The 26,405-nt window shown below is 41.1% G+C and overlaps 1 protein-coding gene across 5 annotated transcripts in view; it reads left to right on the top strand.

Annotated features, from left to right (window-relative positions):
* The window catches only part of LOC137194156 (glypican-5-like), a 120,185-nt gene that overhangs the window by 47,766 nt on the left and 46,014 nt on the right, over positions 1-26,405 (top strand). For 4 of the 5 annotated variants that reach the window (XM_067605771.1, XM_067605770.1, XM_067605772.1 and 1 more), the window contains exons 5-7: positions 6,257-6,420; positions 7,575-7,631; positions 8,343-8,465. In XM_067605771.1, the coding sequence (XP_067461872.1) occupies positions 6,257-6,420; positions 7,575-7,631; positions 8,343-8,465 (344 nt within the window). The remainder of the gene's footprint in view (positions 1-6,256; positions 6,421-7,574; positions 7,632-8,342; positions 8,466-26,405) is intronic. The other variant, XM_067605769.1, reaches the window with a different exon arrangement.

Genomic DNA, 26,405 nt, shown 5'->3' with positions numbered 1-26,405 from the left:
CACCACAACACTGCTACTCCTGCGAAATTCAAGGAGTCACCTTAATGTGTAAATAAAGGGAAAAAGTTATTTATCTGGGTGGATTTTTCCTATATATATGTATTTGGTTACATTTGGATGGTGCTATAATGTGATGACAAACTGTTGCACACAGGACCCGTTGTTGATCCTCAATGAGTCAGGTAGTTGTATCCTTTTTTTGGTCACTGGGATGGGACAAAAGCAGATACACCTGAGAGAATCCTCATCTTGTATAGTATAGTGCTCCTGAAACCCAAGGTATAAAATTGTTGATGATTTTTCTATGGATGGAAAATGCTCAATAAAACTCAGTAAAAACAGAAATGGAAACCCTCCTGCACATCTAGCAGGCCATTACTATTTTTACATGTGTTGCAATTAGGCATGGAAATTATTAGTTGTTTAAACACAATCATCATGCTACTCCACGGCAAAAACACCAGTCATTTGAAATAAAATTGGGGCCTTGGGTTTTCTTTGGATAAAACATCATAAATAACTATGTTGCCAAAGTAACAAGGATCTTCCTGTGCGGTGGAATAGAGAGCCCCCCCAGTGTGTGAACCAGTGGCATTTGGCCTGGTGTTCTCTTTACGTTTCCGCTACTCATGGCACTAGTTGGCTACTGATTGCATTTTTTCTTCTTCTTTTTTCTGCTTTAGTTAGTAACTACAAGAAGTAAATACCAAATAAAGCTAATGTTTGCTCTTTCTGTTTCTGTCTGTTTCCCACTTACCCTCTCATTCACTTAGATTTTTTTCAGCCTGGTAATAGAGTTACAGTTATATCTGTACATACCGGTGTCTCTTAATAGATGCAGAGTGCTGTCATGTCAGGGCATATGGTTTATCATGCACAAAGCAAAGATGCCTACTTAATCAGCTTTAAAAAATTGAGATGCTAAAGGTTTTTAAGCCACTATTTCATGGCCAAAGTAGGTCCAACATGGTACTGAACAGAGGCTTCTACTTGTCTGGTTAGTGACTGTATGTCAGTTCATCATGTATCTAAACTTAACCAAACCTAAATAGAGAACACTGTTGGTACATTTTATTTCTATCTTTGAGAGTAGTATGCATCACTGTTACTTACGGGAATGTCACTTTATTTCCTAATTTTTGCTGGTAAGTGAATATTTTATGAGTATGAAGAAAAATGGTTTTTGGACGTCTAATAACTTGAGATGACAGTGCCTGTGGTTTGGGTAATGAATGTAAGCAGCAGACCCAAGAACATTCTCAATGGACATGAACGAAAATTGAGACAATTTGCAGTTTTGAGCTTCTTGCCATAGTAAAGTCATAACAGCACATACACACATGCATTCACACTCAAGGCTGGCGTATGCGTCATCAAAACTGCTTGTCGGATGGATGAATAACTTCGCAATCTCCCTCCTCACACATCTTTGTAATGTTGGAATTTGGGAGGCTGTATCTGACCATTTCTATAACTTCTGTAAAGCGACTATCCGCCATTCACACCTACTTGACGCTGTGATTGGCAAGCTGTGTGGTGGTGAGAAAGTAGCCCAGGTTTGAACTTCTCTCTCTGGCTCTCTTTTTTTGTTATCCCCATATTTACCTGCCCTTACACTTGCTCTTACACAAATTTACACCACTGAGACAGTGCAAAAAGCCTCCAGTGATTCATTTCAAATGATATAACTAGTGGCACTGAACCAGTGATTTGTAATTCAATGTTCCATTTAGGCCATTCAGCCCTATGATACGTAACTATGATAAATGAATACAATCCCTCAAGCTTAGTTGAAAAGTGGATATTGTTTTAGCTAAGGTCAGGAATTGTTAATATAACAGAATCTCAGTATGTGACTGCTTTTTTCATTTCACCACATTTGGCCTCTGTGAGAATGAAAAGCTATCCTGCTGTAGATGAGATTTCTGTGTACAGTTGTTGCAATGGGTAAGAATTGAGTTTTACTAAAAAGTGTCTCGCTGTTGTTCACTTTGGTAGAGCTGACAAACATATTACTATTCCTCAATTAGCATTAGATGACCAGAGTACTTGTTTATTCATTATTATACTATAGTCATTATACATTTAGTACATAAGATAATGATAAGATACTAAGGTTTAGTTATGGAAAAGTGGAAGAAGGAGTTTGTTACTGACCAAACAAGCCCTCATCATCCCACAGTGCTGTGTGCTCGGGGTGAGAGGGGGCTGAGAAAGTTCCCTTAGCTTTACTGGGTAATCTCTTGATAAATAAACTGGGAAGACAAGACCACCACTGCTAACTGTAAAACAATACTCCCCTAGAGGAGGGATGGCCCTGGGCTGGGCTAGCTTAAAGCTGATTCCCTTGCTGTGCTTTTCTTATACTCTTTCCTCAGGGTGTTATGCTCATAATGCACAGATACACACATGTACAAATTTGGAGCAAAACATGTATTTTGTTTGAGTGGACTGTTGCCCATTCTGTTGATGTGTAAAACAGTAAAACCCAAACCTATAAAACACATGTATGTATAGTTGCAAAAACACTGATCTATACTGCCTGCAGCAGTAGACATCAAATTTCATTGGCTAGCTCAAATGTACATAGAATACATGCCTTGTATTTCCCTAAAGTCTTCCCATGTGGACAACATGCATCCCACCAGGCTGCGCCCCCCCTCCCCATCCCCCATCAGCCCCTGTCCTCAGGCAATCATATAAGGAATGCTCCACAAAATAGCTGAAATTGTGAAGGTATAACAAGGACAAACAGGTGGTCACACACACATGCACACAGAAAACCAAGAACTCAAGCTGTGCCCAAATGGGATTTCATTCTCACGCCATCATCAGGTCAGGGGATAATTGATTTATGGCCATGTTCTAGCCCTTGTCGTTATTCAACCTGTCATCTGATTGGCCCTCAGGATTATGCAGTCATAAGATCCAACCTATGAGAGCATGTCTCTATTTCTCAAGAGGATCCAAAACAAGGATGCTGTTTATTTTCGCTAAGATGACTCTGTGTTCTGTTTACACTGGTGTATGTTTACTTAGGCATATAAATGATATAAATGTCAGTGTTATTGTTTTGAAATGTGGGCCTCTGGCCAATCTCTACTGGCTTCTTCAAAAGTGGAGCATTTTGAACCTCCTCCATGCACTTTGATTGTAAAAATAGGGGGGTAGTGCAAACAGAACTGTGAGTGACCTCCTCTTGATGTTCATATTTTACCAGGATGTTTACATTTTTGTCTCAGAGAATAGCAAAGTGTTATACAAAGGTAGGTGAGAAATGGCATGGGATTTAAAATTTTAGTCTGTCTCTTTTGAAACATTCATAATGGCAGGGTTAGATCCTGTCGTAATCCTCCATTTCTCACCACTGGAGACAAATTATTGCTTAACTCTGATCTTTGCTTTGCGGTTGTATGGTATCAATTGCAGGTTTACCGTACATCTGCTAAAAACTCATGTCAAAAATAAAAGATGACTTTTGGGAGATGCACAGTGGCCCATTGGTCAATCAACAGAAATCCAAAGCTCAGTACTTACCTTGATTGATTGATTATGCTACTCTGTCAAACTTGGCAACATTGAAGGCATTGCATCTTTACAGACCATAACAATAACACACATGAGAATGACAGGGATATATTTCTGTTCTGGGGTTTGTTATCCCAATCTCAGCCAAAATCTAAATTTTAAGGTGCTTTTTATTTTACAGTTAACCATGATTACAATTTACAAGCAGTAACTATTATTACAGACTACTCTTAGTTCTGCTCCTTTGCACAGAGGCTTCACCATTTTCATACAAACTCACACACTGTCTCTCCACATGTGCAAGGACCTCCCAAACACTGCAGTCTGGACATGATGTCATGCGATTATATGTGTCTGAAATATGTGTTTTGCATTTTAGGCACATAATTTAATTTATACATATGAAGGCAATGTGGTTCACTTCAACAATATCTGCTACTCTGGCCAAATACTTAGTACATATTTACACATTTAGTTTATAGACAGCTTTAAGCAAGTTTACATGGTAAAATGAATTAGCCTTGACATTTATAGCTTGACTACTTCTTAGAATTAACAGTGTTTTACTGGGTACTTTTATTTTGTTCCTACAAACACTAGCGTACTTGCCAGTGTATATAATGCATAAGCAATGTTAAAAGTTAAAATATAAACCAAACTGTAAATTTTAGAATATCCTCGTTTGCCATTACCTGTGCTCAAATACTCTATTTTGGCAAACTTTGTTTCAAAAGCCAATCCATTTCACAGGTTGGAAATTTACAAATGTTCTAATAAATGTCTGAATGGATCACGTTGTGCAGACGGTATGCAAATGAATTACTGTAAGCGGTAGTTGTCTGCAAAAGCAATGCAGCACATGCAAAGAGCATTTGACTTAGTGTGTAGGTAGGCTACATTGCCTACAGTTGCTATGTTCAGTCTTTTCTCACTGCCACAATGTAATGTGTGTGTGGTATGTTTGCATGTACATGTGTGGCAATGTGCATGTATGGCTGTGAGCCGCTCTACCACATGTGAGCGTGTTTTATGTGCCCAGAGGGGGTTAAGGTTAATGCAATAAAACAACCTTCCCCGTGCCCAGCGTCTGCCTTGAGAGAGGATTTAAGACTAGAACGGAGTAGGAGAGAAAGAGCAGAATCAAAAGTGAAGTGCAAACAGTGCAATGAAGATGAAAGATGTCCAGGTAGTTAATTATGCTGTTAGAAGGCATCTCTTAGATTCATGCACCACTGACAATCCCACTGCTCAGGAATAGCGTGCTGTTATGTGGAAACCTCAATGTAAACTCCATTTATAAGGCACATGAGATGACTGATCTGCCTCACCCTGAAGGGGAAAGGATATTTTTAGTAGCCTGGCAAGACACATTTTGTAAATGTTAACACATATTTCAGCTGCTTCCAGGCTTACTTATCCAAAATCTTCCCAGCATGTGAATTACCCCCCCCCCTCCAGCCAATCATTTTAACACACATGCTTGCCAGTTCCTTCCAAAATTAAAAGGTTTATGTATTTGTTTGTGCATTCCATCGTTCTGGGCCCCACAAAAGCTGGCCTAAATTCTTTAAATTGCTGTGGCTGTGTGGCTTGCGCAAATAGCTTTGATGTTTTTACTAACAGGGAGATCGATTTGCATTTAGTATACGAAGACTGATCAATTTGACATCTTTTGTTTATTGTTTTATTGATAGTGCTCGGGGTGCGCTAGTTGTCAAAACTCCCTGCTGTGTACCTCCAAAACACTCAAAAAATTGCACTCTTTCAAATTATGACTTCAAAATAAATGAATAAATCGTTCAGACCTTATTCAAAGCAGCAAAGTAAATGACAAGTAAAGGAAGCAATAAGAGCATCTATTCTGGGAAAAGCCTTGCTTTACTGGATGTAGGGAAATATTACTAAGAATGAGGAGGCCACACTCCTTCAATGAACTGTAAGAGAACAATTCCCACTGCTTCTTACTGTAAGGTTCCCATTTCTATATCAGTGGTGCTGCTAAATATTACGCAGTCCTGCTGAATGCTCTTACACGATAGAATGACTCATCCTTCTAGGCAAAGCGGGGAACATACATTGATCACTATAAGGAGTTATTCAGTCCAGCATGCAAGAGCCATTACACTCTGTCTCTCTGGCTAATTGAGGACCACTTAATAACGTTACGCAGAGGCTTTTAAGCCAATGAGATGTCATTGATTTTGCTTCTTGGTTTGAAGCACACGCCCCTTTATTCTCATGACCCCACTGTCTCCTCCTCTCCGCTGCTGGCTTTAATAGGCCACTAGAGATACTCACCAATATTGCCAACTGTGAGTGTGTGCATTCACCTCCATGAGGCAGTGGAACATTCTGCATTTACTGTCAGCCCCCCTGGCAATAACTCACTCATCACACCCATTTCTTTCATCACATACCTCTTTTCACACCCACCATTTTCCTATGTCATACCGTTACTCTGAATTTTCTCTTCCATAATTCCTTTCACATCTCCTCACCTTGCAGTCATTCAACTGAACTGTAGCCATTCTTCATTTTAAACTGATGGCGTCAGTGTGAATAAAGTGGTCACCTTTTGAATGATTTATTTGTGTTCATATGCTTTCAAGTGTGCTGGTGTCAATTGGTGGTTTATAGGAGCCACCCCGTAGCTCCACCACCCCTGTTGTTATATGTTTTCCTAGCTTAACAGGTGTGCATGTGTGTGTTTGCTCTATGCTCTCCACAGGTGGACAAGGTGTGTGGCCTGTCTACTGGGGGACCTACTGGCATGCAGCCTACTAGTCCAGAGGTCACAACCTCTGTCGTGACCTCATCTACTCCTCTTCCATCTGCAGCTCCCTCCCAACCTCTACCAGAACAGTGGATGGGGCAGCTAGCCAACTTGAGAAGGTAAGACGAAGTAAAAATCCTAGTCTTTTTTTTTTTTTCCTTTGGCAAATAGGCAAATTGGCAAATTTCTTAGCTTGTCAATTAGTTGTACTACTAGATGGTCAGTAAGTACATTTAAATTAAATGAAAACTGACCAGATCTGCATGACATAGCTTGAGGGGTTGACCAATGTCTTTCCACAGCTGCCATCACTTTTCTCTTTCTTCATGTGGTTAGCTGGGCACAAGACCCCCCCCCCCAACCCTACACACACACAATAAATCATAAACTCATAAATGCCTTGCACTAGAGCCCGTGCCCTCCACCTAGCCTCTGAGGCAGCCCTCCCATGCCCACAGCAGCTGGCAGTGATGTGCCAGGCAAGGGGGAGTGCGGGTAAGATTAATCTTGACGGACCAACAATTTCCTGTTTATCCAGACGGCCATACCACTAACTCTGAACACCAGCCCGCCTCAGCTTAACAGTACCACACACACAAACACACACATAGAGACACACACTTGCAGCGTTGCCTGCCTGACCTTGTCCCAAACCATGAATCACTGCACTGATGCCAGCCTAGTTGACAGGTCTTGCCTGGCACTTCCACCACCATTCATGGCAGTAAAGTCCAGCTCCCTGCCTGCTGCCAACCCCCGACCAGAGCACGTGTGAGCACTGACCACTTCAGAGACATTACAACACCCACTGCAGTTAAAGGAGAATAGTCCACTGCTAAAGAATATGAAACATGATAGAGTAGAGTAGAGCAACGTTTCTGTTTCATTTTGATGGGAAAAAATATGAATTGAGAAATTCAGCAGAACTTTCTTTGGGTTTTCTGTGAATATGTAACTGTTTGCATATGTGCTGATGTTTTCTTGTGTGTTTTTTGTTCTGACTTGACGTATATATTACATCCCAGTATCTGTTTTAATTGTTGGTGTGGTGTGGGGAGATTATTGATGTATTTCTGGTGTGTCACAGTCTCTGCATGTGCATGATTAATCACTCTCTTCCAGGGTCAACTGACTGTGTCTTTTTCCTCCTCCCCACATCTCCTGTCATGTCTTCATTTTGTTTCTTTTTTCTTTCTCTCACCCTCCTTTCACTTCCCTGCATCCTCCTTGCTTGCAACAATCTCCCCTGGACTCCAACTCCCATCATTCCCAGCTCGTTCCCCCTGAAACCCTCCAAGAACAATAAACATAGTCTGAGAACGCTCTCTAGGTAAGCATGCACCCAAGGGACTTACCGGTATTTATCTCAATCTCTCACACACTTAATTTAGAAATGACAGCTCATATTGTGACAGGCACCTGTGACATTTAATTTACTTTGTTGTGTTTTGGGTGACTGATGCGTTTTTTATGTCTTACACAATTACACAATCATCCATATTCTTATCATCTGTTATTCTTGAACAGTGATTCCCTACACTGACTCAGCACGTAACTTCTCATCACCCCAACTGTCAGCTCTGCCTCATGGGTGGCAACAATGTGTGTCCGATCAAAATATTATGCCATTGTTTTGCTCAAGATAACAACGTCTATATCGGTAACATATGTTAGCAGATCAGATCTGGTGAAGCAAGCACTTTACCACAGAGCATAATTGAGGAAAATGTGCTGAATCAGTGAAGTAGTCACAATAAAAGCCATCCATTTTATCAACCAGCCACCATCATTATCAATGTTGTGTATTTATCACATGCATGTACTGTTGAATGGAATGCAGATAGTGTTTGTTGATGGTGGTATGGTACCAAAGTATTATGTTGAGAATTGTGTCCACCAACCACACCAAAAATGTGGCCACATATGCCACAATCAAACAATGCATTTAAAAATTGTATGTTTTTTAACACTGCTAGTGAAAGATATGTGGTAAGTATTTAAATTGTTCTACGCCCTTCCCCGTTTGTCTTTCTCTCCTCAGGGACTTCCTGATGTACCTGCAGCGCTACAAATCCTTCTTTGCAGCGTTGCCAGAGATGCTGTGTGAGGGGGAGAATGTAGTAGATGACGCCAAGTGCTGGAGCGGAGACGACGTGGTGGAGAGGTAAGAGAATAGGATGAGACACAGAGCAGGAGGGTTAGAGGGAAGGGGGTGTAGAGTGAAGTGGCACATCAAAAGAGCTAGGGATGGTGAAAAGTAAAGGGGGACTTGACAAAAACAGGTTAGAGATTCACCCCCACACCTGGACAATCCCATTCCTTTTTGTTATGGTTACTCTAAACATCTGATGCAAAGATTTCTGTACAAATCTGATCTTTTTATTTTGTTGGAACACTGCTGCACACACACTGCTGAAAGTTATTTTGGAACTGAAAAACGCCTTTCTTTAAAATTCTCTTGATTTAGTTGCTGTTGAAAAACTGCAGTTTACACACCCAAAAACCCAATGTTCTTTTCAGTTTTAATAAGAGCAGTGAACATGGATCAATCTAGGTATTTTCACTGATACTGCTTGGAAAGATTTGGCAACATACTGCACCTTGTTACACGTCTTTGACATGGCCAGTTATTGCTTCAATACAGTTTTTGGAAGCACTGGATTTTGCAGATGAGAACTCATTTCCTCCAAATGGCACTAGATTCTGATTTGTATGCATCCTACAGCCTAATATTTTTGTTCTACCTGAGGTTTGATACCTATAATACCAGGCTTTGAGAAGTATGACTTGTGAATACGTTAAGACTTGAGAAAACATTTTGTGCGTTTGTTTGTGAGCTTGTGTATGATAATGTCAGGATATGAGTCAGTGTGGCTGGCTGTTGTTAATCAATGTGGAAATAAGGAAGTCATTAAATCCATCTCCATATTGAGTGAATGCAGGAAGAACAAAACATTTCTAGGCTCTCCTTTCTTTTGTACTAAATCAGTTAATGAGCTGCTATCTGTGCATTTTCTTCCTACTCTGTTCTGTTTCTTTCTTATAATTATGAGGTATTTATTTTGTGCTGATTTATAGGTGTGGCCCTGGGACCCTTTTCCTACTTATGGTTTTTGGTGTATCTCGCAGAGACTGAAGTACTTGCTCTGTGTGTGTGTGTGTGTGTGTGTGTGTGTGTGTGTGTGTGTGTGTGTGTGTGTGTGTGTGTGTGTGTGTGTGTGTGTGTGTGTGTGTGTGTGTGCGCGGGTGGTTATGTGCATTTTCAGTCAGCATGAGAAGAACAGAGAATTGATGCAGATTACTGAGCCAATGCGAGTCTGTAACTGATTCCCGCTGGATCTGTTTCTCAAACACTTCAGAAACTCAGTCCACAATTATGACAAGGTTATGTTCTCCTTCTTCTGCGGTGGCCCTAAACTTCCATTACCATGGTAACCTCAGCTCTTGGCACTGCCAAGAGGAAAACAGAGGTCCGTGAATGCCTTTTCCCCATGATCCACTCAGAGTGGTTGTCAGATTCTTTGGCTCTTGTTCGTTTTGCTGGATTAAGCCATACATTAAGCTTTACATGAGTACATGGGAAGACATTAGGCACATGAACAGATGGATTCCCGGATACCAAAAAGGCCTTTTTATTACCCTCAGTGGTTGTCAAAAGCCAAAATTCTTCTGTTCTGTTCTGTTCTGTTCTGTTCTGTTCTGTTCTGTTCTGTTCTGTTCTGTTCTGTTCTCTTCTGTTCTCTTCTGTTCTCTTCTCTTCTCTTCTCTTCTCTTCTCTTCTCTTCTCTTCTCTTCTCTTCTCTTCTCTTCTCTTCTCTTCTCTTCTCTTCTCTCCTCTTTTTCTGGCCCAGTGCTCTCCTATCCTTCACAAAATGCATAAGATCAGCCAATGGCTGAGACATATTGAGTAGTCCACCCATTCATCAGGGCCTGTGACAATGTGTCAGCACACAAAGTAGGCCTACAGTAGGTGTACGTGTGTGTGCTAGCTCCATTATCAGGAACATACGAGAAAGTATACAGAGGGCGAGGCAACCATTCAACACCTACAACACAAGAAATCTCCAGCTAATCTCGTCAAGATATGGCTTATCTGTCTGTATTTAAAACCAGTTCTTTATTTCTTTACTCTCTGTGTGTTTGTGAGAGACTGTGTGAGTGTCAATTTTACTAGCAAGGGCACTGATTTTCAACAACAGTGCTAATGGGTCGTAACGGTGTGTTATCACACACTCCCTGGTGAGAGCCAGGTCTTTGCTTGTGGTGTCAAGTGTTCTTGGTTGAATAAGAAAACAGTACCCTACTGAGACATTTGGCACCACTCATAAACTGCCCAGATTGGCTTGAGGCTATTCAGCAAACCCCTTCCACTGTATCTGACTCAGTTGACATGTGTTGGAGAGAGAGGGAGAGAGTGAGAGAGCCAGAGGACAAGGCATGAAAAAGTTGGCATATTGGTGCCGTGGTGCCCCCTGTGCCTCCCTGTGCCCCTGATGAGGGAAGCATGGTGGAGTGATGGAGGTGTGGGGGGCCTTGGCAGCATAAAGACCCATTGTGGAGTCAGTGGAGTGGGGCACAGCCCTGCCGTGGGGACCCCCAAAGCCTGGAGGGGGAACAAAGACCCTCCTATGAGGCTGCATGGGAAAGACTTGGACATTGCTGCCACTACTACTGCCACTGCCCACACTATGCCTGGGAAAGTTGTATGAGAACAGCAAAGGAGATGATAGAATGACAGATAGGGAAGAGGCATAGATGAGAAAATATGAGAAGAGACCAAAAAAAAAAGCGTACAGTGAAGAAGACACAATTATATGATCAAAAATGGATATCCTAAGCTGCTCCATGTCAAAGTCTGACTTGTGGTGGGCACACAAAGGCTATGAGAGCTTGTTGGGTTTTCCCCACAAGCAGAAGGACACGGACACATACACACACTCATATCAATCCACACGCGATCCATATGCTATTCAACAGCTGGAGGGGTTACTCAGTCAGACACAATCACACTGTGCTCATGCAAGGAGACACACATCCACATGTGAGAACAAACATCCACACACACAGTTGTATGTTATAATACTTCAAAGTACATCAAAGGCATCAGGGATTGAAATTCCCTTCCTCTCTGTATTCAGCATCTGATGACAGAAGGGGGAGCAGGGGGCAAACAGTTGTACTTACAACTAAAAGTACGTGTTGGCATGTGTTCAAACATCTCCGAACATTTACAGCGTCACATGTGTGAATACTTTGCACCATCTTTTCCGGAAGGATAAGATCAACCAAAATTACTACATTCTTTATTTAGATTAGCCAGTTACTTTATATCTATTGTAGTTGTCGCATCACAACCTGAAATAATTCACTGCCATCTCTCTTCACTTTAATTATGTTAATTACCTCTATTTTTTTTTTCTTGCCCTTTTTGGGAAACCTTTGACACATACTTATAAATCATGTAGGTTATGAAACAATGCTGCAGGCTATAGTCACAATTATGGCATCATAAAGACTTTGATTAGACTTAACTGAAAACAGGGTTTCATTTAACAACTACTTATTGTTAAAATTCTCCCAGTCATAACCAGAACCAAAATAATTTGTCTAAGAATTAAAAAAAGTGCCCAATAAGTATGCATGGAATATTAAGGGGAAATAATATTTCAATCAGGAGAGACAAGTGAATGAAGAAAAAGGAATTGTTTATTACAGATGATATTGATGATTAAGTATTGTCAAAAGTCTTTGGCTCCTTAGACTCTACAGGGAGATTTTGAATCGAAGGACATGAGTCCTGAGCAGCAGCAAGATAAATCCCCCTCATAGAGTCCAGACACTGGTGGTGGTGGCTGATCACTTCTGCTGAGACTGATAAGGCTGATGAGGTTGATGAACTGATGAACTGATGAATCTGCGAAGACTGGGCCATGATGGGGAGGTGGTGGGGAGAGAGGAAGAAAGCATATTTAAAAAGACAGCTGCGATATGATAGGCTGACAATGAAGATGTGTCACCGTGCTATTGGTTAGATGTGACCAGCTGATGTGAACAGTTGACATCTTAACTGACGCCTGGGGGAATGACAGCTAGGAAATTATAAGTGAGCATGTGTGAGGGATGGGAATGACGGATGGTTTGAGAAATAATACTACATAGCTGAGCATGCAAAAGATAGTCTTCCTAAATGAACTTTCGTGAAACTTCATTTTCAATTCAAAACAAAAAGTTTTCAAATATAAGGAATTGACATAGGATTTAACAGTTCATTGAGCTGTTAATATTCTTTTTATTTCATCCTTAGTTGTAGCACACCTTGTAAAGCCAGTTTAGATGTGAGCTCTCCTAACTAATGGTTTGCAGGTCCATTTGATGAATTAATAGGTATGAAGAGCTGCACAGCCATGTGCAATGGTAGCGAGGTAATGACTGCTGTTCTGGTGCTGTTGGAGAACCTTGTCGATGCAACACAATCAGTAAAACTTGTTTTTTTCTTTCCCGTTTGTTTCATTGACAGGTGTACAGACTGGTGGAGCAGGCAGTGAATCAATATGAAAACGCCTAGTTAAGGGCATGTCTTCATCCATTAATGGCTAATTGTGGGAATGGAAATGGGGCTTGTGCACATGTGCCCAGTTCCATAATGGCTGATGGATGATTTATAAAAACAGAACTGTGTGCAGGCATTGCTTTATAAATCTGATGAAAAGAGCACATATGCATATTTCTGGCTTTGTGCTTACACACAATTTTAGTCATGAATCTACATAGAGTTTAATGCATCTGCTCCCTGGTGTCCATAATCAGTCATTATCACCCCTCCGATTCTAAAGTGATTCTTGAGGTGGTGGAGGGGAATGTGGTGGATGGATGCTGGCATCAGTGTCAGGAGACTTAAAGTGGAGCTCTCTCTTGGTACAGCTAAATGGATTAAAAAGTTATTGGTTTCCATGTGGGTTAGTTAGTAGAGTGGTAACTAGAATAAAGACCGAATGTGGCAAGCTAGACATCTCTGATGTCATTAACTTTTGCTAATGTGAAGCAACAAATCAGGTGCATAAAGGGATCACAAGTGGGACAGCCAGGTGGAGCAAAGGCTATAGTTAAAACAAATTGCAACCTGGAAAGGGTTTAAAATGACAGCACATGAACCAGTTACAACTGAGATGCCTTGTGCATTTAATGTAAATAAACACAAATTGCTGAAATTAGACTTATTTTAGATACAGCTTATGCAGTGATCTGTTCCACTACTAAATGTAAACTACAACAAGCATGAAAGCAAACAGTAAACATTTGGATTGACAAGATTGTGGGTCTACCCACAAGAGGGTAGATTGTATGAGGCTTTGCAGGCGCCTGGCGGCCTCACCACATTCAGTCTTGCTCTGCTCTCATAATGACTTGATTAAGTGATGTGAACCAGGAAGGAGTTGCCACTTAGATTTTAAACCAATGGCATAACAGTGACAAGTTAAAGAACCAGAGGAGAAGGAATGAAGCAGTCTCCCTGCTTGAATTCTGCCTATGCTCCGCATACAGTGGTTGTGTTAGGAAATGATTTAGATGGACTCTGGCATTTAATCAGCATTTTCTGACCAATAAATCCTTAAGGGATTCACTTTGTATTGAGTTGATTTACACACTGTATACAGGCTGTGTATATTATATTGGGAGGAAAAGAAACAGTCAAGTAAGTCAGCAGTCAGAAGCCGTAATGCTTACTGTACGGCTCACTTCCTTTTCTTTGTTTTGACCTGTTTGAAGAGAGACATTCATTTCAACCCCTAGGTCAAACCTCCTTATAGCACCAGGATCTGAAAAATGAGTGACTTTTTTATTTTTTATTTTTTAAATTTACTACAGTTTATGTGCAAAGTGTATTCGTTCAAAGTGATTAAACTCAACACTGAGCCCCGACGGTGCAAGAATGTGTCAATGTGCACATGTGGATGTGTTGTCCATGTGCTTGCGTGCATGTGTGTTCGTGTGCTTCAATAACAATTGAGAACCAAAAGCTCGTCACCATATTTCAGGGATGATTTCAAACTTTTGGATTAGCTCAAGGGGATGGACAGACAATACAACAGTGTGAGTGCTTCTGAATGCCTTGCATTTTTATAAGGTTATGACAATCCATTTGTTTATCATTTTGACATCTGGAATCTATTCTGTTAGGGCAGGGAGAAGCAGGGAGAGCGCTCTACCGGGCAAAGCCCTTACCCCTCACACTCAATCACTTTCTCTCCTTCTTCCAGTCCCAAGTTATTGTTTTTTTTTTCTTCCCTGCCTTCTCTGTGTCGGTCTCTCGGGTAAGAGGAGCTCAGTTCGAAAAATGCGAGGGAATTGGATAATGAAACTCGAGAAGAGGGGACAATACATTAATTACTATATGCAGAGGAAGGACATTCCCCTCTCTGAGCCTGTGTGTGTTGTTAATGTGTGGCAAAGGGCTTGTGTTATAGCAGGAAAAATACCAGATACAGCCTAAGTCAGATTAGTCTGTTGGGTATCCATGCTGTGCATTGTATCAAAAGTTATTAAACAGATATGATGAAATGGTGGTAGAGTCATGAGAACAGTTGACATCAGAGAAATATTGGAGAGGAATACAGACTTCATATTCTCTGTTTTTCTCTACTTACTCTTTCACCTCTGCCACTTGCATTTTACATCTGCGACAAACCACTTAGTGCTTCCTCTCCCTCCCACAATCCCTCTCTTCTCTTTCTCCATTGCTCCGATTCAGTGGCCCATCCCTTTCCCATAACCCTGGGCTGCTGCCTGGGACCTCAGCATGACCCGCTCTACATTGTTACATTGCTTAGACATTTCTCTGTCTTTGGGCCCGCATCTTAGTGTTCTGTGTGTTGATGTGTGTGTGTGTGTGCATGCGAGAGAAAGAGAAAACAACAGTGATCATATTACAGTAACTGTGAGTTATTTATTCTCTCTGCCGAAATGTTTGGATCGTGACAGTTTGTACTGTGTTATTTCTAAATCTGTAGCTGCGCACAAGAAAATAAGGGGAAGGAAAGTGTTAGAAGATACTTTGTGTAGATAGTGTGTAAGCAAATGTAATTTTGTTGGCTGCACTGTACAATTATTTGCCAATGTGGGACTTAACATGCCTTTGAGTGAGGAGTGTTTATGTGTTTCAGCCCCCTCAAATTTTGGTTTTATGGTGCGCCTTGTGAACATTGCATGTTTGCGAAATTTCCATCCAGCTCCATTGAGTCTTTCTGTCATCACTTTTATAGAAGGGACACAGTTTTACAGCTTCTCCCTTCTGCTGCGTGCCCAGCCGGTGGAGTGGGTTGAACTAATATAATTAAAGTGCCACAATAGACTGGCATGCTGTACTGGAGCAGTTCCTACTGGGCGAGGTAGACATAGTGTACTCACCAACCTCTGTGCTTACCGACTGGCATGGCATCAAACTCATAGCAGGAGAGAAGGATGAGAAATGGAAGGATAGACATGCTGGGTGGGGGGGGAGGGGGGCATGGATGAGAAAACAATGGATAGAAGGAGAGATGAACTGATGGATGGATGAAGGAAGGGAAAAAAAATTAGGGATGTAGGTCAGTGGCAGCAGGAAGCAGTGGCTTTAGGAGAGCCCTCTGTCTTTGTGGCTTAATTGCCTCTATGAGCCTGTTTGAAGTCCTCACTGTTAGCCTGTCTGGGTGCCAGCCAATAGGGTCTGTATATCACTGTTCTGTGTGTGTGTGTGTTTGTGTGTGTGTGTGTGTGTGTTTGTGTGTGTTGTGTTGTGTCAGGCTCTTGAACATTTCTGTATCAGTTTTACACACTTTCTGATGCACCATGCCAGTGAACAGAGGACAAAACCGTAAAAAAAAATGTCTCCCTGATGTCAGAAGTGCTGATTATATGCAATTGCATGCATAAACACCACACCGCCCAAAATATTATGTGTAAAACAAAACAGTCACCGATGAGTCTACCAGGACGAACCCTGCATTTTAGAGGCAGTTTTAACTTCTGTCATAAAATTACTCTTGGAAGACACCACAGCTATGCAATGAACTGCTTGCTGTTTCTCTCGGCACACGCTCTGCGATGCTTATCTCAGTGTTGAAATATTATAGCTGTCTCTGGCTGTTTCAACAGAGTCTGGTTCCTAATGGATTTTGTATAGGAATTTCAGTTTCTTATGTACTTTTTTGTAACATAACACACAAAAACAAAAGTTAGGAAATACATCAGATTTCTGTACTGGGAGTCTCTTGTGACGTCGATTTCTGAAAGTGAGAATCTTAGTAGAGGCACATTTGCTGCCTGTTGAATGTGGAATTTGATGTGATTTGTGCATTTTAGTGCAGCTAAAACAAAGAAGAAAAATTGTTCTGGGGTTATATAACCCACGGTATGAGAAAGACTTCACATCTTTCACTACTATATCAGTAACACACACTTACACACTCACTCAGTTCAGTGTGCGTTTTAACACTGTTCAAAGGCAGAGAAAATCCACCTTCAAACCTCTGCTTTGATCCAAACATGCAGCTTGTAGCCGTGCGGCCACGGGATTATGGCCTTACAGACCATCACACTATTTATGTGTGCCACAGCATACGTTCTATACACAAAACTTGCACACACTCACACAGCATGATCACATCTGACCTAGAGAGCTGAACTTCTCTGCATGGTGACTATTTTTAGGGACACTGTTATCCTTTTTTTCCTGGGGGATACAGCAGACTTTACAATTGTCAGATACAGCTTTATCAAGTGTAAGTTTTTGTAGGAATTTGAGGCTTATAGGGTTGAATTTTATGTGATGCAACATATACCTGCAAGTCTAAATTTGATGCTCCTAGCAAGTGTAGTGTAAAAATTCCCTGTAGAGTGTTGAGTGTAAATGTGTGTACAAGTCAAAGGTTTCAGTGTGGTATTCATCATCAGAGTGAGAATCTGAACAGGACGTTTGGTTTGAGTCCAATTGCAAGTTTAAGCGTTAGTCCAAGTTGTTGTCCAACCCATTGAATGAATATGTGAGTTCAAAATTATAATGAATGACAGGCATGGGAGGAGAGAACGAAAGCTAATAAAACCGACTCTGTACAAACAACAAAAGTACAGTACACTACTGTGGAGGGTGTTGTGTGTGTGTGTGCCTGTGATCTGTGCTCTATGTGTGTATGTGGTAACCTGAAACCACAGGGAAAACGTTCCTAGAATTCCGGGTGGGTTTGGTGTCGTGGCTTGCTCACTGGAGCCCCCTGAGTGGTGCTGGGAATGCGGCCTCCGCACGGAAGAGCTTCAGAATGAAGGGAAAGTCCCCCCCCCACCTCCCCCTCTCCACCTTCATACATCCATAGGCTTCACTCTGCTGCCAAACACACACACACACACACATTCCTTACCAACTACCCAATGTATGCATGTATACACAAAATATAAGTGCAGGACAATACTTAAACTGAAGAGACAACTTTTATATTCATACTAGCTTTTTTTTAAAGTCTCTAGTGTTTCAACCATGACCTGAAGTCTGAAGTTTCAAATGTATCTGTGTCCATCTTGTGTCCATTGTCAAATACTTTATTTTGTAATACTAAAGTTGCAAAACTTAGGAAGTAATTGTTAAAAATTGCCATATTTAAGCCAAGTCAGGCATGATATGGTTGTCTGGCAGTCAGATGAGTCAGGCCAATTACAAATGAGTGATGATGCATGGAAGAACCAAAAGTGAAATGAATCCAGCTCATATGGCTTCCAAATTTGGCCAGGTTTTGAGGGTGTGGACTTGGCCCATTGCAGATGAGAATCGGCTCCGTTTAGCAGCACTCTGGCTAGCTTTTTGTCCATTGTCAAAGCACACCAGATTTGGCCAAAGCAATTTTGTATAACAAATTGAAAAGGTGACCAAATGACCTCAGCACATTGCACATAAATAAATGCATGGTTGTCAATGCCAGACAATAGCGACTGGGTAGTCATAGTGCACAGCTGTGCAGGTAACAGAGACATCCTCAAGCCAGAGCAGCTGAGGACCAGGTGGTGGAATAGGCTGTTTCCCTGAAGTGTGGAGGAACTGAGATGTTGCATGAATGCACATTGTAACAAGCATCAGATTTACACTAGCAGCACCAGATTGATTAAACAAAAGAGTCCATTAATGAATGGAATAAATAGGCATGTATTTTGCAGCATATGTGTGTATTTGAGAGATGGAGAGACACAAACACAGGGTCCAAAATTAACACCTGGTGGGTAGATTTTCTGATTGGTGAGTAAATCTAAGAGGGCTGTCTGCCATACTGGAGGATAAATGTCTATACCAGAATAGTCATGTAATAAAATATCTGGCATGATGGCTCGGAGGAAATTACTCATGTTTGTCCCTATACAGTGTAGACACGCACCATATGTGTTTTTTATGCACGTCTAAACAGTGCTGTGAAACTGTAGGAGCACTCTAGACAGTCTCACACTGTGTCTACACAGAAAGCATAGCATGAGCAACACGTTGAGCAAAGCAGCAGCAGCAGCGAGTTCTCCATCTGTGTGTCTACACAGGAGGCGTTCAGGTACAGTGTTGAGCGTAGGTCACCCGCATTTTGGAAGTGCTCAGAGTCCAATCACAATGACATAGTTACGTGTGTAAAACTCTGTACAGCACTGGTCAACTATAGTTGTTGAAATGTGCGCTACAAATAAACTTGGTTTAATTTGATTAACCATTAATTAATATATTAAAATAATTTTGCTTCAGATTTTGCTCTGGACTCTTCTTTAAGTTTGTATTCAATATAATACCTTATTATCTCAATGAAATGTACTGAAACGAATGTATATGTGACACAAAAAGGCAATTTTTTATTTTGGCTGATAAAAAATATGCTTGGCCATTGGATTTTTTGATCTTCCAGTCCCCTTGGCATGTGAGTCAAAATGTTCATTTCAGACACGGCACAAACATTATTTTGACAATTTATTGATACCAATAATCTGTTTAATATGTCACATTCACCCAAGGCTATAGTAAAAAATATAGTAAAAATGTGAGTGTAGTTAATTTGACAGTAAAAAGCATATAGTGTCATTGCCAGTTTACAGTTGTTTCGAAAAACTAATCCTTTGCTGAGCACCACAAACTGACAATAAAAGAACACTCAAATCAAAGGTTTACCAATCCAATGAAGTGCTGTGGTTTTGTACATCAAAGGCACCACCAAAGAGGCAGCAGTGGTCCATATTTTGAAACCCATGCACTTAAAATGTGACTCTTCAGACTTAAACCAGGAAATTAAGAAGAAAATATGAGGCAAAGAAACAGCAGGGAAGTTGTTGATAAATTCCAAGAGGCAATGGAAAGGCTACCAATATAACTAAAACCTACTGCACATAGTTACACATTCCAGAATGTGACTTTCCTATATCTTTAATTTATCACCAATTTCAAATAATACACTTTTGAACTGATGCCAGGCAAAATCACAAATTCACAATGGAAGCTTTGCAATTTGTTGGAACAGAATAAAGTGTATAGAGAATGCCGAAGAGACTTTCACTGACTTTGGGCTCTAGGGAACTATTTTCTCAGTTACGGTCCAAGCCTCTTAACCCAAACCTGGACTTCTCCAATTCAGCTTTCTGACTGACTTATGATGATGTGTCCAATTTTGAACCTGTGGCTGATTGACACATAAGCCTGATCATGACAAACATGATAGTTCTGGCTGGGATTTCTGCCAAGAAAGCCATTTTGGCCTTGTTTGTCAATGCTACCATCTGACTGACTTCATTTGGAAATTAGCTCCCTAACCTTTGCCCTTTTTCTCTCTGCCTTTGATGCAGTTACTCTCTCGTACGCCTTAACAGCAGTTTGCCCAACATTGCAGTATTTAATCCTATATGTTATTCTGGTGTCAGGTAGCTGTAGATAGAGCTGCCTCCCTATCTCTTTTCTACAATGTGCTCTCAAATGTCCACCTTACTGTATGTGTTAGACCTTTTTTTGTTTGTGTGTAAGTTGGGGTTATGCCTATCTTCTGATTCCATATGAGGCAAAATAAATGCACTGGGTGATTGTCTGTGTGTCCCCTGTGTGTGTGCATTTCTGTTCATTGCAAAGGATGGGTGTGAGTTGTGCTCCCATGTGCCCTTTACAGCAGTGAAGAGAGTCTGATCCCTGACCCCTTCTCTCAACACCCTCATAAGCCCTCTCTACTCTGTGTGTGTACGTCTGAATATGTGGACGCCTGTGTCTGTTTGTTGTCTTGAGTCAAACGTACCGTGTGTTTGAATTAAAAATGGCCTGTTTGCACCGAGTGCTCTTTGCTTACACAGTCAGCATGTAAAGTAAAGTCCAGATGTGACATTACACTGCCCTTTATCTCTGTTAGTGTGTGTTTATGATACACTTTGTACACACTGAGCTGTGATTGCAAAACTAGCTAGTACATACAGATGTAAAATAAGTATCTAAAATCATGAGGTAAAGTATATTCAGTTTTCTCCACGATGAACCCCTTGACTGGCTTTTAGTTTACACTTGAGCTGTCAACCCTTAAGCACTAGATCACGCCATTCTGGCCTGGATCAGACAGACAGACATACAGGCAAACAGGTGGTCGTACCACACCAGAGGATCATAGTCCACTCCACCCGTCTGCACTCCGGGGCATAGTTTACTATCCTGGCTCTGCCCCTGCCTGCCCTTGTCTGCCTTCCATACACCAACTGCCCCTCCGGTTCCCCCCAGACGTCTAACCTCAGCCATCCATGCCCTCCTCGGCATGTCGACATGTGGTTGGAAGGGAGGATAGATTCATTGCTCTAGGTCTGCTTCTTGTCACGTCTTTTTCTTTTTTTGTTATTGTTTTTTGCTCTTCTGTCTGTGACTTTCTCCAACATACATCTTTTATCCATTTGTTCTTACATACCGTACACACACACTATCCTTGAAATTAATGAGTTGTCTGGTGGAACTTTGTGGAATATAAATTGGTTAATGCTGCCACCTACTGGGAAATCAGTGTCATTTAAGAAGGTAAGTGCTTGATCAGTTTACACAAGTTTCAACATGTGTTTGAGAAATCAGTGCAGTCCAGTGACACTTGTTTTTGCATAGACCAAACCCTATCAGTATACTGGTGTTAGATGAAAATCAGTTAATTTTACTTAAATCCTGCCCACCTGCCTTGTTTGTTATATAGTTATAGGATTAACTATAAGTTCACTAATTAACATAAATTGAAATATGAAAAAGTTTGTGCTTAAAAAAAGACATTTAGTGCTTGATGATGCACAGTATATCACCATCTATCATCTATTTTACACACAAAAAAAAAACTAATCACATCCAGGTGGCCACTTCTGGGCATAGGTCTAAAAGGGTTAACTTACTTAATTCAGCTCTAGCAATGGGTTCGCTGTCAGCCACAATTACAGCAAAGAGTGGCAGAAAAGTACACATCCTCCTCTAACTTGAGACATTTTCATATTAAGAATCATTGGTGGAATTTCTTGACATTTTGAAGACACACCTGTGTAATTAAATCTGCAAATTCAAACACAGAGGTGGCTATGTGTGCACGTTTGTGAGGAGTACAGAGTGACGAAAGTGTGTGTGAGTGAGTGTGTGGGGTATATGCACAAGAGAGAAATCGTCTTTGTCAGGAAACGATACTTGTCTGCATGTTATTTGCGTGTGTGGGCAAGACGGACATGACTTTCTTGTTCCTCCAATCTAATGGAGCTGTATAGTGTTTTCCCAGAAGTCTGTGTGGTCTGTTGACTCAGCCTGCAATATGTCTGCTGGTACATCGAAGCAGGCGACACAGAGAGGTGGGGAACAGTTACACCCAGTGACAGACACAGTCGGGACAGTCAGGCCTGGGAATGGCCTCAAAGCAAACCACAAGCCAATTACAGTTGTAATCTATGTAACTGCCACCAGAGACTATTAAAGTTTTAAACACTATAGCCATACTGTATGTTCACATTTGTCTGTCTCTAGCACTACTTAAAGGTGTAGTGTGTAGAAATGGAATATAATATTCATAAGTATATTTTAATTAGTGTATTATCACCTGAAAATAAGAATCATTGTGTTTTTGTTAATTTAGAATGAGCCCTTTATATCTACATAGGGAGCCGGTGCATCCACGGAGTCCGCCATGTTGCACCGCCATGTTTCTACAGTAGCCCAGAACAGACAAACCAAACTATGGCTCTAGAGAGGGCCATTCATTCATTCATTCACTAAATCCTTTACACTGGTCTTTTAAGCTCTTTATAGGCTCTTCATATTTTAGCTCTCATGTAACAAACTACTCACTCTGATTTGTAATTGGTTAATAGGAGGAGGAGTTAGGGGGGACACCTCTCTCACTTTGTATTGGAAAAGGTCATTCAGTTTGTTCTGAATCTCAAATAACAATTCTACAGGTAGGGGTATAACTAAACTGATCTGAGTTGAGATGAATTGCATTTAATTGAATGAAACTGAAATTTTGAAAAATAAGTGTCTGCACTGGCTCAAGTTTGTGTACCCTCAGCTGTGACCAGTCTCAATGCTACAGGCTATGCACAACATCTCCAAAACCAAAGAAGAAATTATGAGGGAGGTTTAGTGATGCTTTCTGTGTTTAAGACCAATATCAAAGAGACAAGCATGAGATACAAGTTACAACAACTGATGCTTTTAAGAGCCTATTAGCCTAGATGCAGAGTCTGAGCTCATTCTTAAAATGCAACTTCAGAATGTCCAGATGCCTCAAAGAGTTGATGCTGTTTGCTTTCAGTACATAATATTGGCCACACGGGTGCAGTGTGGAAGCATATTTTGCTACACTGTCAGACCAGCGACTAAGTTTGAAATCTGAAAGTACTGCCTTTGTACTATATAGAAATGTACTCGAATCGCAGCAATATGCAATTTGTATTTCTTCTGTGTGACACTAGACCTTCAACATCATATCAGTGTGTCGAGGCAGCACCAAGTACTTACAGTACATGTTGGATCTGATGCCCTCTCAGAGAGTTGGAAAGTATATACTGCACATTACACTGTGCTGCAAGGTTTGATTTGCTAATGTCAAGATTTGCTTACACAGATTCCAGGATAAGAGGGAAAGAGAGAGACTGTGTGAGAGAATGTGAGTAAGAAAACGAGACTACGAGCAGTTTGTTGCCAAAAGCCAGTCACTTACACCAAATTAATTCAGCTCTTTGCAGTTGCTGTGATTGTTAGATAAATCGATACTTGTTCATTAGCCTGGAGTAGCATTGAAATGAAACATGTTTGCCTGTGTGTAGGCTAGTAATGGGCTAATGATGAGCCAAACTAGATATTGTAGACATCACCTAGCCTGGAGAGGGAATTAGAAATAGACAGATAGAATAGCTGTAATGATGAGTATCAAACGCCTCCTAGGTACAAGGTAATCACAGTATGTCATTACCTGTAAGTGTATGTGCATGCTAAGTGAATCACTGTGCCTAGTCATAGATCATTTTCCTACCTCTGTTTTTTCTCTCCTTACATTCACTTCATCTTGGCCCTCCCTTTTGCTCCTCAGGGTTGGTCCAGGTCACGGTGGCTTAGAGAGCATACCAGTACAGGACTAGACTTGGGCTCAACCCAAAAGACAGAGTACTTCTTGAGGTAGCCTACAGCTGACCTGTTTTTTACCACAAACAAGGACCAGGGCAACATCTACATTTAAACATTTAGGCCGGATGTATCCAGGAAGTGTATGTTTAACCTCAGCGCTACACACGCCCCACTGGAAATTCCACAGCATTTTTTAAAATTCATTTGGCACTGAGCAGATTGGAAATCCCAATTCTAAAGAGAGTTCCAGCTTGCTATTAGCAGTGGGCCGCATCTCCAAAAGACCATGGTCTAGTGGCTCAGAGAGGACTGGGGTCGGTTTTCATCTTCATCCACCCAAAAATCTGATAATACATCCAGCCAACAGCTATCCCACTGATTACACAAACAAACATGGAGAGAAGTAAACAGTCAGACAGGCTGCTTTGCTTTGCAACAACATGGAGCTCTGGTCATTTGACAAAAGAGCAATGTGCATGATACAAATGAAAGGAAATTTGAATTTAATTATTGTGTATGAAAGCTAGATATCTGGATTCCCCAGGGGAGCACTCAGTGGAAGAGATTATACCATGTTGATGGTGTGGAGAAATATTGATTTGAAACTTGACCCAATAAAAGCTGTTTACATGTATTTGATAACATTAAAAAAGAATACAGAAAACAAATATACAGTATGAAGGGAGCCATTCATAAGTGCAGTAACACCTTTTACTGCACTGTAGAGGACAGGCTTTCAGTGCGTAATAGCCATGAGTAATTTGATCCATTGGACCTTCAACCATATAGCTGTTACAGTGCAACCACTCAATAAACCATCCTAGTCTTGGTAAAGTCACCCAGGGACCTCTTAAGAAGTGGCAAAGCAGTTGAGACCAACATAGTGGTGTGTAATTCCAATCCAGCTACACAGCCATAAACAGCCATATTTCATTGGTCCACAGTGCCTGAAAGACAGATATACCAGCAACTCAGCACAGGTGTCATGCCTCAGGTGAAGTCCAAGACAAAAACTGTAAAGATTCATTAATGTTAAGCTCTTGGACACAAATGTTTGATCTTGGCTGAAGTGACATAACCCTGCAGTTAGTGTAACCAGAGCTAATAACCTGTGGACTGTTTATATGTGAGAGTGGAACCCCACCATTAATAGTGAAAGGAAAGGAAAGTAGAAAAAACAACTCCTACATAAAATTCAGTTTATTTTCTTTTTCCAGACTTTTTTTTAGACTCAACTATGAACTTAACCTCTTGAAAATCTCAGAATGGAAAAATTGCTCTTTATTTGAACTGATCACAAAAGGTAGATTTATGCAACCTGTGACAAGGGGTTGCAAGTAGACACTAGGCTACTTTGTTTTATGGGGGGGGGGGTCACAAGTCAGAAAGGTTGGAAACCACTTCTTTAGGTAACATACCGTAAGATCAAGTTAAAGCCACAGAATTGATATTCACTGGGAATCTTTTACATTCACATTCCCATCTAGAGAAGGACACAGTTTGATGAGCCACAGATGGATTATTATCAAGGAAAAACAAGTTTAAAGAGTTCCACACCATCTCATGATTAGTCATGCGGACACTTCCCATGAAAAAGGAGCGGTTGGACAGTATGAAATCATCAAAATAGATTCCAAGTAACTTCAAAAAAGAATAGATGAGATTGCGGGGTCCAGCAGCTGACTGTGTTGTTGATCTTGTTTAGAGTTGCCAACATGACTGCGGCGCCTATGCTGCTCTTTATATTTCTGACCCAGGCTGACTCTGCTTACATCTCTGACTCATCACTCAATATAGCAGCTTGCCAGGCTGCAAAGAACCATGACAGAGGGCCCACTGGGCTACTGGCCAGGTCTACAGAATCACATGGCACCCTTGAGTCAGCTCTTAAATAGATTAACTGGGAGCTACACAAAATTTGGACAAATAATTTGAAGTCTCTACCCTTGAAACTACAGTCAAATGTTTCAATTTCAGCAGTGGAAACCAAAAATCCAACCTTTAGTAAAATAGAACAGTTCCAGAATTTTTGAACAACCTATTTTGAGTTTTTCTAGTAGTTGAACTTGGGATAACTTTTCTCAAAGTCAGTCTCATTATCCATAGTGTCATAGTGTTTCTGAACATCCATTAGGTTGGAGTCTCACTGGGACAAGACTGGCCACAGAACTGTTTCATTTCCAAATCCCCAAGCTGCCAGCTGGAACAAGGAAGAGGTGAGGTCAAGAGATAGGAGGAGGCAGATAAAGAGGGGGAAAAAAATAGAGCTAGTGGGAATAGAGTGAGAGTAAAATTAAGCCAAGACCGCACGCCCCAGGTACTGCTGAGACTTCCAAGAGACTGCAGCTACTGGTGGCGTTTAGCGTGTTCATGTGGTAACCAGCTGGGTTACAAAAGACAGCAACAAGAGGAGAGAGAGAGAGTGTCGATTTAATACTATAGAGTTTGTGGTGGTGGGCAGTGAAATCAAGAGGATTAAAGATGTCTTGAACTGAAGACATGGCCTCTTGGTGG

This window comes from Thunnus thynnus, chromosome 12 (genome assembly GCF_963924715.1).
Source record: "Thunnus thynnus chromosome 12, fThuThy2.1, whole genome shotgun sequence".
NCBI lineage: Eukaryota > Metazoa > Chordata > Actinopteri > Scombriformes > Scombridae > Thunnus > Thunnus thynnus.
This window is presented reverse-complemented; position numbering and strand designations above follow the sequence as displayed.